This window comes from Indicator indicator, chromosome 26, assembly GCF_027791375.1.
Source record: "Indicator indicator isolate 239-I01 chromosome 26, UM_Iind_1.1, whole genome shotgun sequence".
In the NCBI taxonomy this organism is placed as follows: domain Eukaryota; kingdom Metazoa; phylum Chordata; class Aves; order Piciformes; family Indicatoridae; genus Indicator; species Indicator indicator.
The window spans coordinates 10764865-10777844 of record NC_072035.1 but is presented as its reverse complement, the minus strand read 5'-3'; the positions used below and the strand labels follow the sequence as shown (position 1 = coordinate 10777844).

At 47.5% G+C, this 12980-nt stretch overlaps 1 protein-coding gene across 6 annotated transcripts in view; it reads left to right on the top strand.

Moving 5' to 3' along the window:
* GIT2 (GIT ArfGAP 2) overlaps positions 1 to 12024 on the top strand; it is a 29277-nt gene extending 17253 nt beyond the window's left edge. For 4 of the 6 annotated variants that reach the window (XM_054392477.1, XM_054392479.1, XM_054392475.1 and 1 more), the window contains 4 exons: positions 3644 to 3726; positions 3821 to 4003; positions 10075 to 10138; positions 11700 to 12024. In XM_054392477.1, the coding sequence (XP_054248452.1) occupies positions 3644 to 3726; positions 3821 to 4003; positions 10075 to 10138; positions 11700 to 11912 (543 nt within the window). In that variant the 3' untranslated portion in view covers positions 11913 to 12024. Of the gene's footprint in view, positions 1 to 936; positions 1027 to 3643; positions 3727 to 3820; positions 4004 to 10074; positions 10139 to 11699 lie in introns of all 6 variants that reach the window. The other 2 variants (XM_054392476.1, XM_054392474.1) reach the window with 1 other exon arrangement.
* The last annotated feature ends 956 nt before the right edge of the window (positions 12025 to 12980 follow it).

Here is a 12980-nt window from a genome sequence, read left to right as displayed (position 1 = left end):
TGCACTGGGCCACCAAATTTTTATTCTGAATTTGGAACTGAAAGTGGGTTAGATCTGTTAGCTGAACAAATTCTCCTGGTTTTGGTATTCCCCTGTATGATGAGCTAATAGTGGAGAAGAAATTGTGTGTTAAGCCACAAGGATTCAGCACCGATGTGTTCACACTGTTGATGTGAGCAAACACACACCAGTGCTTATTAAAGTTAATTCTTTTGTTCACCTTTATAGGTTGCCCCATGGGCAGGGATATGGGACACTGGTTTTTAGGCACTTATTTAACATTTGTGGATTTGTATTTCCTTCCAGATAGTTAAAACATATTTGGCATTTAACTTTTTTATTACCTGGCATGAGGGAGAGCAAACATTCCATCCACATTCCAAAGGAGACAGTTGAGGGCACCAAGGAATCAGCACAGTTTCCCCTCCCTTCAATTACTAAGAACTTCAAATCTGGATCACTGAAAATTTTATTGGCATATTGATTAAAAGGCAGATCTGGCAGCAAGAAACGTCCAGAATTCTTTTGCATGTGGCATGACAGTGTTTTGTGTAGATCCTTCAGCCATTTGATTTGAAACTAGGGCAGAAATAGTGGTTGTGCAGCATTGATTTGTTGTGTGGAGCTAATTAATTGGGGTTTGTGGGGAATGTATTTTATTCTCTGTGGAATTTAGCACCCCTGGAGTATCAATATTGGGATTAACTTGAAGCCAAGAGTATTTTGAAGGAATGAAGTCCACTCAGCTTTAGCCACCCTTAAAAAAAAAATATCATTCTTGATTTGTCATCTCCATGATTGTAAGAATGTTTCTTTATTTCAATTAATTTGTTAATGGAATAATTGATTTCAGTTTGTGGTTTGGTTTGGGGGGGGTTTTTGTTTGTTTGTTTTTTTTTCCCGAGTGTTTTTTTTTTTTCTCTTTCCCATTTTTAGATCGGGAGGAGTGCGTTTGTGACCTCCTCTTCATCTCTACCTTCCTTCCCCTCCACGCTTTCCTGGTCAAGGGATGAAAGCACACGAAGGGTTAAGTACCATCCCAATTGGTCTCTTCCCTGGAGGAGGTGGCAGTCTCCCTGGAAGCCATTCTGCCTCTGTCTTCTCCTCTTTTACACTGACTCCCCTCACGCTTGCACCGAGCAGTATCTCATCACTCTCTGTTTCTTCTTCCACGTGCTGTGGACACTTGGCTTCTCCCTAACTTCACAGTGGCTGAAATCCTTAGCATTTAACACCATGCACAGTTACTCCAGATCACTTACTCAGCTGTGTAACACTGGAAACAGCCTGAAGACAACTTGGTTGCTGGTATTTCCTAAGCCACCGTAACTCTTCCTCCCGACTAAAACGCGCTGCATGAAGCGTCTGAAGCTCACCGGGTCCTAGCTTGGAAGCCTGCTTTCTCTGGGGGCTGTCAGCTTGCACCAATCCAAATTGGTACTGATTGACCAACTTACCTTTATTTATTGACTCTTTATCTTACAGTTCATAGAATGGTTTGCGTTGGAAGGGACCTTCAAGATCATCTAGTTCCAAACTCTCTGCCATGGGCAGGGACACCTTCCACTAGCCCAGGTTGCTCAAGGTCTTATCCAGTCTGGCCTTGGAACACCTCCAGGGAAAGGGCATTCACAGTCTCCCTGGGCAACCTGTACCAGTGTCTCCCCACCCTCACTGGAAAGAATTTCTTCCTAATCTCCAGTCTAAATTTCCCCTCTTCCAGCTCAAAGCCATTGCCCTTCATCCTATCCCTACAAGCCCTTGTAGAAAGTCACTTTTCAGCTTTCTTGTAGGCCCCTTCAGGTATTGGAAGACCACTATGATGTCTCCCTGGAGTCTTGGTACTGACTGACCAAGTTATCTTTATTTGTTGACCATTTATCTTGCAGGTGCTCATTAGTTTGTTTGAAGCAAGTTCCTTAAGCATCCAAACTTGATCTTGCACACCAACACATTTTAGTCTCAGCAGCCTGCTTTCTGCTGACACAGACAGAAAAAGCCTGGAATTTTTTTTAGCAAGACTCTTTTCAGGGCAAGATTCAAGACACCAGGATCTGCAGAACTTTGTTCTTAGGGATTTCATTAGCTGCAGATGTGACTCTAGGAAAAAAAAAAAGGTTTGCAATGTTACCAAGAAACATCAAACACGTTCTGTAAGCTTTTTTGATTCCATCTGGCCTCATCTGTGAGCTGCTGGCTCTCTGAAGAAGCCTTCTCCAGGTTAAGGTTTTGCTGTACACTTTTCTTTTTTCTGTAGTGAGACACTTAAATCTGGTCTTAAATCTGTTTGCTAGAAGTGAGCAGAAAATCCCACCCTGGGAGAGAACCCATTTAACAGCATGAAGAGTTGAAAGAAACTGTCTGTGACAGTTTCTAGATTTTTAGACTAGATTTTATTTGGGATCCATCAACTAATTACAAGTTAAGATACTCCAAAGAAGGGAAAAGCACATTGCATTTGCAGCTTCAGAATAACATCCATTTTGGGCTGTGACTGAAGTAACAGCCCCTGGGCAGGTCCAGCTTAACAGGTCACAGATTAATGAAGGCTGGAGGTGAGCAGCAGTGTGGCTTCTATGTTGCTGTTTCACCAGCCTTAGCTGCCAGCTTGTACTGCTTGCAGACAGCACCTTCCACCAGAGTGAGTTGAGGCTGTTTTGAGGTCTTACTCAGACTAAATCTCTTTAAATTCTGAAACAAACACCAATGCAAGATCTTTTGGGCTGGTTTGAGATGTTGATGTCTCATTTCTTAGATAACAGTGAATAGCTTATTCCCATTTTGTTGTATCACATGTTCAAGATTTATTTCTGTGTTAAAACTTTCCGAGATGAAACTTGAGGGAGACACATTTGCATTTCTCTGTCAGACCGAGCTGATTTTGCAAAGATCTTTCAAGAAAAGTTCTCTTTTTGCTCTGCTCTTTCTGTGTGGTTCATGTTGGTGCCATCTTGTTCCATTTCTTGGGCAAGCATCAGAGCTTTGCCTGATTGTATTGTTCTCCTCTATACATCTGGGAAAGAGGAGAAATCAGACCCAGTGGGCCTCATCTCACTTTGGTCTTCTACCCTCCTCTCAGCCTCCCATCTGCAATGGGCTCAAAGTCTGGAGCTATTGGTTTTGTTCCCTACATCCTCTTCAGTCTTGTTTGGCCATCACCACACAGTGGGCCTCCTGCCATCACGTTAGTCTCCTCTCTTTGTTTTGCCTTTCCCATTATCTTGGTCCTCACCCCTCATTTTGGTCTCCCATTGTTTGGTGGGCTCCCCGTGCCTAGGTCAGCCTTTGCTCTGTGGTCACACTCTCATACTAGATGTGGCCTCTACCATAGACCTCCCTCACTTAGTCCAGCCTCCCACCTCATGCTGGGCCTCCCATGCTCAGTTTGGTTTCCAGTCTACATTCAGTCTGCCCCACTGTGGGACTCAGACTGGTGAGGCCATGCCAACAGCACCCAGGGCCTTTGGTACAGGCTGGCAGCAGGAGCCTGCCACAGGGCAGGGGGACCCAGCAGGCTCCAGGGTAGCAGCAGCTGCTGGGCTGTTGTCCTGCACATGGGGCTTGCTCTCTCAGCACATGGTCTTGGCATGGCTTGGGCACTTCTTCCCTGTGGGACACTCAAACAGATCTGTGTTCTTTGCAGGCCTCAAAGCTGGAGAAGCAGAGCAGCATGTCTGAGAGTGACTATGACAACCCCACCACCCCTCTGGAGATGGAGGAGCCTGGGTAGGTAGCACAGAGCTGACACCACAGCCGCACGGAGCTGACGGCACAGCCAGTTCTGCCCCTCGGGACCCAGCTGTGCTGTGTCCCTTCGCAGGTCAGGCAGGAAGGCCCGTCAGAGGAGTGTCATTTGGCCAGGGGAGGGATCCATCCCTGAAGACAGCGACACAGCCCCCAGCTCCAGTTTGCCCAGCACAGAAGATGTGATTCGGAAAACCGAGCAGATCACCAAGAACATCCAGGAGCTGCTGCGAGCGGCGCAGGAGAACAAGCACGACAGGTAGGGGGGAGGGCTGGGAAAGCCCTGGGCTTTGGGAGAGAAGGCAGAAAACTCTTCAGATGTTTGCAGAAGTGCAGCCACCGCTCCTGTGCTAACGCTGGAGAAGCTGGTTTGACACCTACACCACTTGTAGGTCTGTGGGGTTTCCTAGATGAGCAGGGACAAGTGACCAGCACGGGAGGTGGGAACAGCAGGTCCTGTCCCAACAGCCAGATCAGCCCCCTGCAAGTGGGCTCTGCCTGCCCTGCCCACAGCTGGCACAGGGATGAGAAGCAAAGCACTTGTGAAGTCCTGCTGCAAGATGGGTATTGGTTTAGATAGGAACCAGAGAACTTGCTGTAAGCTTCTCTTGGATCTTCAGACCTCTATGGCCTTAGAAGACATCCCACAGAGGTGTGATAGGAACACCAAGTCTGGTTCAGGAAAAATTAGCAAAGGCAGAGGGAACTTGGCTTTCCTATTGACATATTGATACAGATGATGTAGCTTCTAAAGCTGGTTTGATCTGTTGGATTTAGAGACAGCTGGGTAAGCAGGAGCCTGTTCCTCAGCACACCAGGTTGCACACAACTTCACCTCCCTCATAGGGCTTCTGGCCCAACTCAAGAATCTCACACTAGCCATGAGCGAGCAGAAGTGAACTTGCCCTTAGCTGCTCATCAGGTGGTGCTCCAGTGTAACAGGGGACTGGCAATAAGAGTTACATCTTCCTAAGTGTGGAGATGTTTTGGGTCAGGAACAGCTTTGGTCTCCAGAAGCTCTGAAGCTGCAGGCTGGCAGCTCTCACCTCCCACCCCACACTCTGTGTCTAGCTTTGCTGGTGAGAAGCAGCTGATGATTTATGTCAAGCCCTCACTTCCTGCCCTGCAGAGAGAAGTGCACAACAATGGAGCCACTTCTGTGTTTTTTCCTTCTTGGCCTTTTCTATTTTTAGAAGGGACAGCTCATGGCCTCTCCCTCTCCTTCCCTCACGGCCAGTTCCAATGTGTTTGGGCTGAGCTCTTTGCCCTCCTCCACAACCTTTGCCACTGATCCCTCATTGCTTGTTTCTCACAGAGCACCCAACAGCAAAAGAAGCTTTAAAGGAGTTTAATTTTGAAGTATTTCCCAGTTTGCAGTATTCAGATTATATATTTTTTAAATCACTGGAAGAACCAGTGCAGCACACCTAGCTCTTGCTGGTAAAGAGATTTTTAAACAACCTGGTCTGTACTTTTTTTTTGTTGTTGTTTTTTGGTTTCTCTCCTGTCCCATGTGTGGAGTGGGGAGTTTGCCAGCACTTAAATGAGTATAATCTGAAACAGCACTGCACTGTGAAGTTGATGTTCTTTGTTTTCCTGTTCCCTGGCTTTGTCTCAGTGGGCCTAGGACACACAGGAGATGGAGGGGGTGGGTTCCACCCTTCCCTGCCTGCAGCGCTTCCTTAAAGTGAGATGCTTAAGGTGGTGCTAGGAACCTTGTAGATGAAAATCACACACTGCATAGGTAATAGCAGAGTAATGAAATGGTGCAAGAATATAATTTATTAATTAAATACCTTTTTTTTTTTTTTTTTCCTTGCTTTCTGCTCCTTTTCCTGTGTTCACCTGGCCAAGTAGGCCATTAGCTCGTGCAGGAGTGCTCAAGCTCAGAGGGAGCCTCAGCTGCTCCAGCACACGGGCTGAGAGTGCCCCCCTGCAGCCCCTGACCACCCAGCAGCCCAGTCCAGCCTCCTGGTACTCTGGCCTCTGTCCCTGCCTCCCAGGCACAGTGTCCTTTCTCTTCCTTTCTGCTGCCTCTCTCCCTCATGCACCATCCACACAGGGGTCGTTGAAGGCCATGCATGAAATGCTTTGGGTGAGGACAAAACTGCAGCACTCTCCTACAGGGAGCTGAGGATCTGAGATGTTACCCATTCCATTGGGTCACCCAGTGTTGATTTAACAGGGAACAGAAGCACAGAATTTCATGGGGAACTGGAACTGTCTCTCGTGGAAAAGATTCTCTTGTCTCTGTTCTCTCTATTGCCCATCAAGACAAATTGGGCAACCAAGACAAGATAGAATAGGACAACCAGCAGCACAAAGTTTAGTTGCTGCTTCTGGACAACCAACAGGGCAAAGGAGCAGAAGTTTCACATCTCCCAACATGGGACATTGACACCTGACAGCTTAGTTCTCAACTCTTTGTACAGCTGGCGTGTCAAATGAGGCCATTTGTGCCTTGAGTCAGTGGAAAAGGATGTGTGTTTATCTAGCACATCCAACCTGACCAAAGTTTTGTTTATTAATGCCCAAAATAAAATGAACTTTAAGTGAGCTGTGCTTTAAAACAACTTCCCAACTTCTAAGCCAGGTGTTTCTGCCAGTGACAGACATCAGGACAGGAGGAGGTTACCACAAGTTGCTGCTCATGATGGATTCTTTTATCCAAGCTGTCACTGTTTGAATGTCTTCCTCCTGTCTCACTGAGTGTCTGTTCACTCACAAATGTGTCAGCTTATTTCATGAGCTCATAGTGAGTGGGCAGACTCTAAAGCCCTTCCTCCCAGACACTCTGAACCTTGCAGCTCACCTGGAGGACATGCCATGACATACTATCAGTGAGCATGGTCTCTGTCATTTGAGGCGTCCTTGGGGCTTTCTCTGCCATGCCAGTGAAGAAACCTAATCAGCAAACTGGCTCTTTAATGAGCTGAGGTGCTGCTCAGTGTGGCTTGAAGGGAGCAAATTAATTGTTAACTCAGCAGCAGAATGGGAATTACAGTTATAGAATGGTTTGGGTTGGAAAGGACCTTAAAGATAATCCAGTTCCAACCCCCCCTGCCATGGGCAGGGACACCTCACACTAGACCAAGTTGCTCAAGGCCTCATCCAGTGTTCCAGTGTCTCCCCACCCTCAATGGAAAGAATTTCTTCCTGATCTCCAGTCTCAGTCTCCCATCTTCCAGCTCAAAGCCACTGCCCCTTATAACTACAAGTTCTTGTAAAAAGTCCCTCCCCAGCTCTCCTGCAGACTCCTTCAGGTACTGGAAGGCTGCTATAAGATCTTCCTGGAGCCTTCTCTTTTCCAGGATGAAGAGCCCAAACTTTCCCAGCCTGTCCTTATAGGAGAGGTGCTCCAGCCCTCTGATCATCTTCCAGGCCTGCTTTGGACTTGCTCCAGCAGTTCCCTGTCCCTGTTGTGAACTGGCCCTGGTATTCCAGGTGGGATCTCAGGGGAGCAGAGTAGAGGGGGAAGAATCACCTCATTCATCCTGTTGGTCAACTTAGGAGATTTTTTTTTTTCCACTTTCAGTTTGATTTGGAAGAATTCATTTGATTTGAGACCTACAGAAAATATTCTTTGAGAGCAATTTTCCTGCATTGCCAGAATGACCCCAGTGTGTTGCTTCTGTCTCAGTGCATTTGCAAGTGACCTGGTTTTGCACCTTTGCTGTTACCAGATGACTGCACAAATCACAACTGGAGGGGGTTGGGTTTGGGGTGGGTTTGTTTTTTTTTTTTTTTTGCTTGAAAGGGCAATGATCCACCATAATTTACTGATGCTGAATATTTCTCCTGAATGCTTTGTGATTTTTGATGGGTTTTTTTTGCTCAAGATTGAATCACTTTAATGAGCTTAAACTAAAACTGAGTCCTTGAAGCATAAAAATGAAATTAAACTTTGAACAGCCCACACTAACAGCACTTCACAGCAGCTTATGGGAAATAGGTTTAAGATCTGTTATGAACAGACCAAATTTCATTTGGCACATTAATCAGAAGAGAAATCTATGACTGCTGATGGAATCAGCTTTGTTGGTTAACAAAATTACTGAATCTAGAGCCTAAAACCCACACATGGTGATGGTCATTGGTAGTCTGAAGAGGCACATCTGTAAGCTGCTGTGTGAGAATTGTGTGTTGTTTGTTTGCTGTGTGTAAATTAATGCAAGAGTACTCTTGCTGTTCTCAAGGCACCTTCACCTGGTGTTTTACCTTTAGTTAAACTTTACCTACAAAGCAAGGTATGAGTTCTGCACTGGAAGTTTGCCATATCCCCTTCTCACAGGGCTGACCTTCCAGTTTGTGGGATGAGAAAGGGGAAATATGTGCATGGTGCTGCATTCCTACCTTCAGCTGATCATGAACTGATACAGGGCTGGAAATAAATCTCCTTGCAATCCAGGTGTGTCCTCAGCAGGCATCTCTGCAACAAAATACAGCTGCCCCAGGGAGGCTGGAGAGGGACTTTTCAACAAGAGCTTGTAGTGATAGAATGAGGGACAATGGCTTTGAGCTGGAAGAAGGGAGATTTAGACTGGAGATCAGGAAGATAATCCTTTACAGTGAGGGTGGTGAGACACTGGAACAGGTTGTCCAGGGATGTTGTGGATGCCTCCTCCCTGGAGGTGTTCAAGGCCAGGTTGGATGAGGCCTTGAGCAACCTGTTCTAGTGGGAGGTGTCCCTGCCCATGGCAACAGGGCAGGACCTGGATGATCTTTAAGGTCCTTTCACCTTACACCAATCTATGAATCATTCTACAGAGCTCAGAGCTGGTGGCTGAAAAGCTTTTGAAGGTAAAGCCTCAGGTCTGGCTGCCAGTGGCTTGGAATACAGTTTTTGGGTTCACTGTGTTTGGTAACTTAGGTACAAAGTGGTTTAGTTTTGGGGATTTTTTTTTAAGGCTTCTACTTTGTAACTTACAGGTGGAAAATAACCATAGAAATGATCCTGCCCCTGTACTGGGCACTGGTGAGGCTGCACTTTGAATCCTGGATTCAGTTTTGGGCCCTTCACTCCAAGAAGGACATTGAGGGGCTGGAGTGGGTCCAGAGAAAGGCAACAAAGCTGGGGAAGGGTCTGGAGAACAGGGCTGGTGAGGAGCAGCTGAGGGAACTGGGGTTGTTTAGTCCAGAGAAGAGGAGGCTAAGGGGAGACCTTCTGGCTCTCTACAACTGCCTGAAGGAGGTTGGAGTGAGGTGGAGTTGGCCTCTTCTTCCTATTAACAGGTGATAGAATGAGAAGAAATGACCTGAAATTGTGCCAGGGCAGGGTTAGGTTGAAGATTAGGAAAAATGTCTTTGCTGCAAGGGTGGTCAGGCACTGGAACAGGCTGCCCAGGGAGGTGGTGGAGTCCCCATCCCAGGAGGTGTTCAAGAAATGTGTGGCCATGGCACTTTGGGACATGGTTTGATGGCCATGGTGGTGTCTGGGTTGATGGTTGGACTGGATGATTTTAAGAGATCTCTTCCAACCCACTTTTGATCTGATTTTTTTCCAAAGCACCTCTGTATCACCAGATTTTGTGTCAATACCCTCAAGCTGGAGAATCTTGCTTTCCTTTGTGCCTGACTCACGCAAAGCAGTTTGCTTGGGCATGCTCTGCCACACATGACACTAACACATGGTTGTGCATACACCAAACAGAACCAGTTAAGCAATTTTCTGGACAATTAAGAGACAAATCCCAGCATGTGAAAAGTTGGGGAGGGGAAGGTTGGGAAATTCAGACAGATTAATGTGCAGTTACTATTCACAGGTGCATTTCCATAATAGCATCCAAACTGAGACTTAGTGACAGTGGGTGGTGGACAGTGGCTGTGGAGACTTCTTCCTTCAGACCAAATTGGATTAAAGAGTGGAACAGGTTGGCCAGGGAGGTTGTGGATGCCATGGAGGTTGAGGTGCTCAAGGCCAGCTTAGATGGGGCCTTGAGCTACGTGGTCTAGTGGAAGGTGTCTCTGCCCATGGCACGGGGTTGGAACTAAATGATCTTTAAGGTCCCTTCCAACCCAAACCATTCTGTGATTTGATGAATAATGAAAACTTAAGGAATCATTTTGTGCTGTCTGAGTTTGGGCTTTTTCTGAACTCACACAGTTCTCTACTGCTGAGCTGACACTAAAAGCCACCACCTTGTGTGTGGCACCAGCTCTTTTGGTTGCCCTCAGTGCTGTCTACAGAGATATTTTTGTAGATTAGAGATATTTTTTTCAGAGTGTGTGGGGGGAGTTGTTAGTTATTTGGAGAACAATAGGCAATAACTAATGAAACTGAAGGGGAGAGGAGTCTTTTCATGATGAATAATCCACTGCATCTTTTTGCAGCTATATACCGTGCTCCGAGAGGATACATGTGGCAGTGACAGAAATGGCAGCCTTGTTCCCAAAAGTAAGTACCTTCCAGGCATTAAAATGAGGTATTTTATGTCAGAGGGCTGGGTGTCAAGGGGGAAGGGACAGGCTCTTCTCAGTTGTACCCTGTGATAGGATGAGGGGTGATGGATATAAACTGCAGCACAGGAGGTTCCACCTCAACATGAGGAGGAACTTCTTCACTGGGAGGGTCACAGAGCACTGGAACAAGCTCCTCAGAGAGGTTGTGGAGTCTCATTATCTGGAGACTGTCAAGACCCATCTAGATGTGTTCCTGTGTGTGACCTGTGGTGGATTCTCTGGTCCTGCTCTGGCAGGGGGGTTGGACTTGATGATCTCCAGAGGTCCCTTCCAACCCCTAACATCCTGTGAGCCTGTGATTTTGGCCTCCTTGCTCCTTGGTGGATTTCCCTTTGCAAATGAAACCCAAAAGCTGAAGGTAGGGAGAAGTGACCACGTGTTTGGCACATCTTTCATGTCTTAATCTGCCGATTGGGTAGGGCTAATCTGGGAATAACCTGCGAGTGGGGCCAGACTCTTGTCAGTGGTGGCCAGTGACAGGACAAGGGACAATGGACACAAACTGGAACCCAGGAGGTTCCATCTGAATGAGAGGAGAAACCTTTTTGGTGTCAGGGTGCTGGAGCCCTGGAGCAGGCTGCCCAGAGCGGTTGTGGAGTCTCCATCTCTGGAGAGGTTCCAAGTCCGCCTGGACACGTTCCTGTGTGAACTGCTCTAGGTGACCCTGCGTTGGCATGGGGTTTGGACTGGATAATCTCCAGAGGTCCCTTTCAACCCCTTACATTGTATGATTCTACAATCTCCTACAGCATGGAGAGATCAGGGTAGGTCATCCCTGACTGCCCATCCAGCAAGCAGAGCCCTAGCAGCAGAAGTTTCATGTGAAACAACACTGACGTACCTCTAATTGAATCATAGAATCAAGAAGGCTGGAAGAGACCTCAGAGATCATCGAGTCCAACCTGTCACCCTAAACCTCATGACTATCTAAGCCATGGCACTAAGTGCCACGTCCAATCCCCTCTTGAACACCTCCAGGGATGGTGACTCCACCACCTCCCTGGGCAGCCCATTCCAATGGCCAACCACTCTCTCTGTGAAGAACTTTCTCCTCACCTCCAGCCTAAACCTCCCCTGTGCAGCTTGAGACTGTGTCCTCTTGTTCTGGTGCTAGTTGCCTGGGAGAAGAGACCAACCCCCTCCTGGCTACAACCTCCCTTCAGGTAGTTGTAGACAGCAATGAGGTCTGCCCTGAGCCTCCTCTTCTCCAGGCTAAACAGTCCCAGCTCCCTCAGCCTCTCCTCATAGGGCTTGTGCTCAAGGCCTCTCACCAGCCTCATTGCCCTTCTCTGGACATGCTCCAGCAATTCAACATCTTTCCTAAACTGAGGGGCCCAGAACTGGACACAGTACTCAAGGTGTGGCCTAACCAGTGCTGTGTACAGGGGTACAATGACCACCCTGCTCCTGCTGGCCCCATCATGCCTGATGCGAAAGCGATCCTGAATTGATTTTGCTGTTCTGTGGTGTTCCATCATCTTCTTTTCCCTTCCCAGAAACCCAAATCTGAGCTGGTAAGGACTTCTTTGCGTCTGCTGACATCTAGTGCCTACAGACTCCAATCTGAGTGCAAAAAAACCCTTCCTGTGGAGACATGCCCCAGCACAGACATCCAGCTGGTCACGCAGCAGGTCATCCAGTGCGCCTACGACATCGCCAAGGCTGCCAAGCAGCTGGTCACCATCACCACCAAAGAGAACAACAACTGACTCCCACTTGGCTTTTTACTCCTGGTTTTTGGGGTTTTGTTTTGTTGGGTTTTTTTAAGGTTGGATTTCAGCTGTGGGTGTGGAACTATTCGTGTTTTTATGAGGAAAAACTTAAAAGGGGCAAGAAACTTTTCTCTTTTTTTTGTTTGTTTGTTTGTTTTCAATTCTGGTTGTTTTTTTTTTTTTGTTTTTTTTCCCCCAAACCTCAGTATTATTTTTGCATGTTTTCTAACGAGTTTATGATTAATTTAACCCACTGCCTTATTTTGTGCCTGTGTTGCCAGTTTAGTTACAGATAATAGCATGTTGCAAATAGCTGTGGAGCCAATATCACCTACCAGCGTTGTATCAAAGCTCTTGCTAGATGTCTCCTTGGGGCCATGTCCTGCTTTCAGGTCTTGTTCACAGAGCTCCTGCTGACATCAGCTGTGTGTGTCAGGGAGCAGAATCTCACCTCTGCTCTGTCCATCCTGGAGCCTCATGTGCCTTGATGCTGCTGACTGAGAATCACAGAATCCCAGCATGGTCAGAGCTTGAAGGAACCTGTGGAGATCATCCAATCCAAACCCCTCCTGCAAAAGCAGGGGCACCCACAGCATCTTGCCCAGGATCACAATGGCCAGGTGGGTTTGGAATCTCTCCAGAGGAGACTCCACAACCTTTCTGGGCAACCTGCTCCAGGGCTCCAGCACCCTCACATCAAACAAGTTTCTTCTCCTATTCAGGTGGAACCTCCTGAGTTCCACTTTCTGCCTGTTGCCCCTTGTCCTGTCCCTGGACACCACTGAGAAGAGCCTGACCCCTTCCTCTTGCCCCCCACAGGTCCTTTATCTCTTGCTGAGCATTGCTCAGATTCCCTCTGGGGCTGCTCTTCTCCAGACTAAACAGCCCCAGGGCTCTCAGCCTTTCCTCCTCACAGAGATGCTCCAGGCCCCTCAGCATCTTTGGAGCCTCAACTGGACTCTCTTGCAGTTCTCTGTTTCTCTTGAAATGGGGAGCCCAGAACTGGACCCAGGACTGCAGATGTGGCCTCACTAGTGCAGAACAGAAGGGGAGGAGAATTTCCCT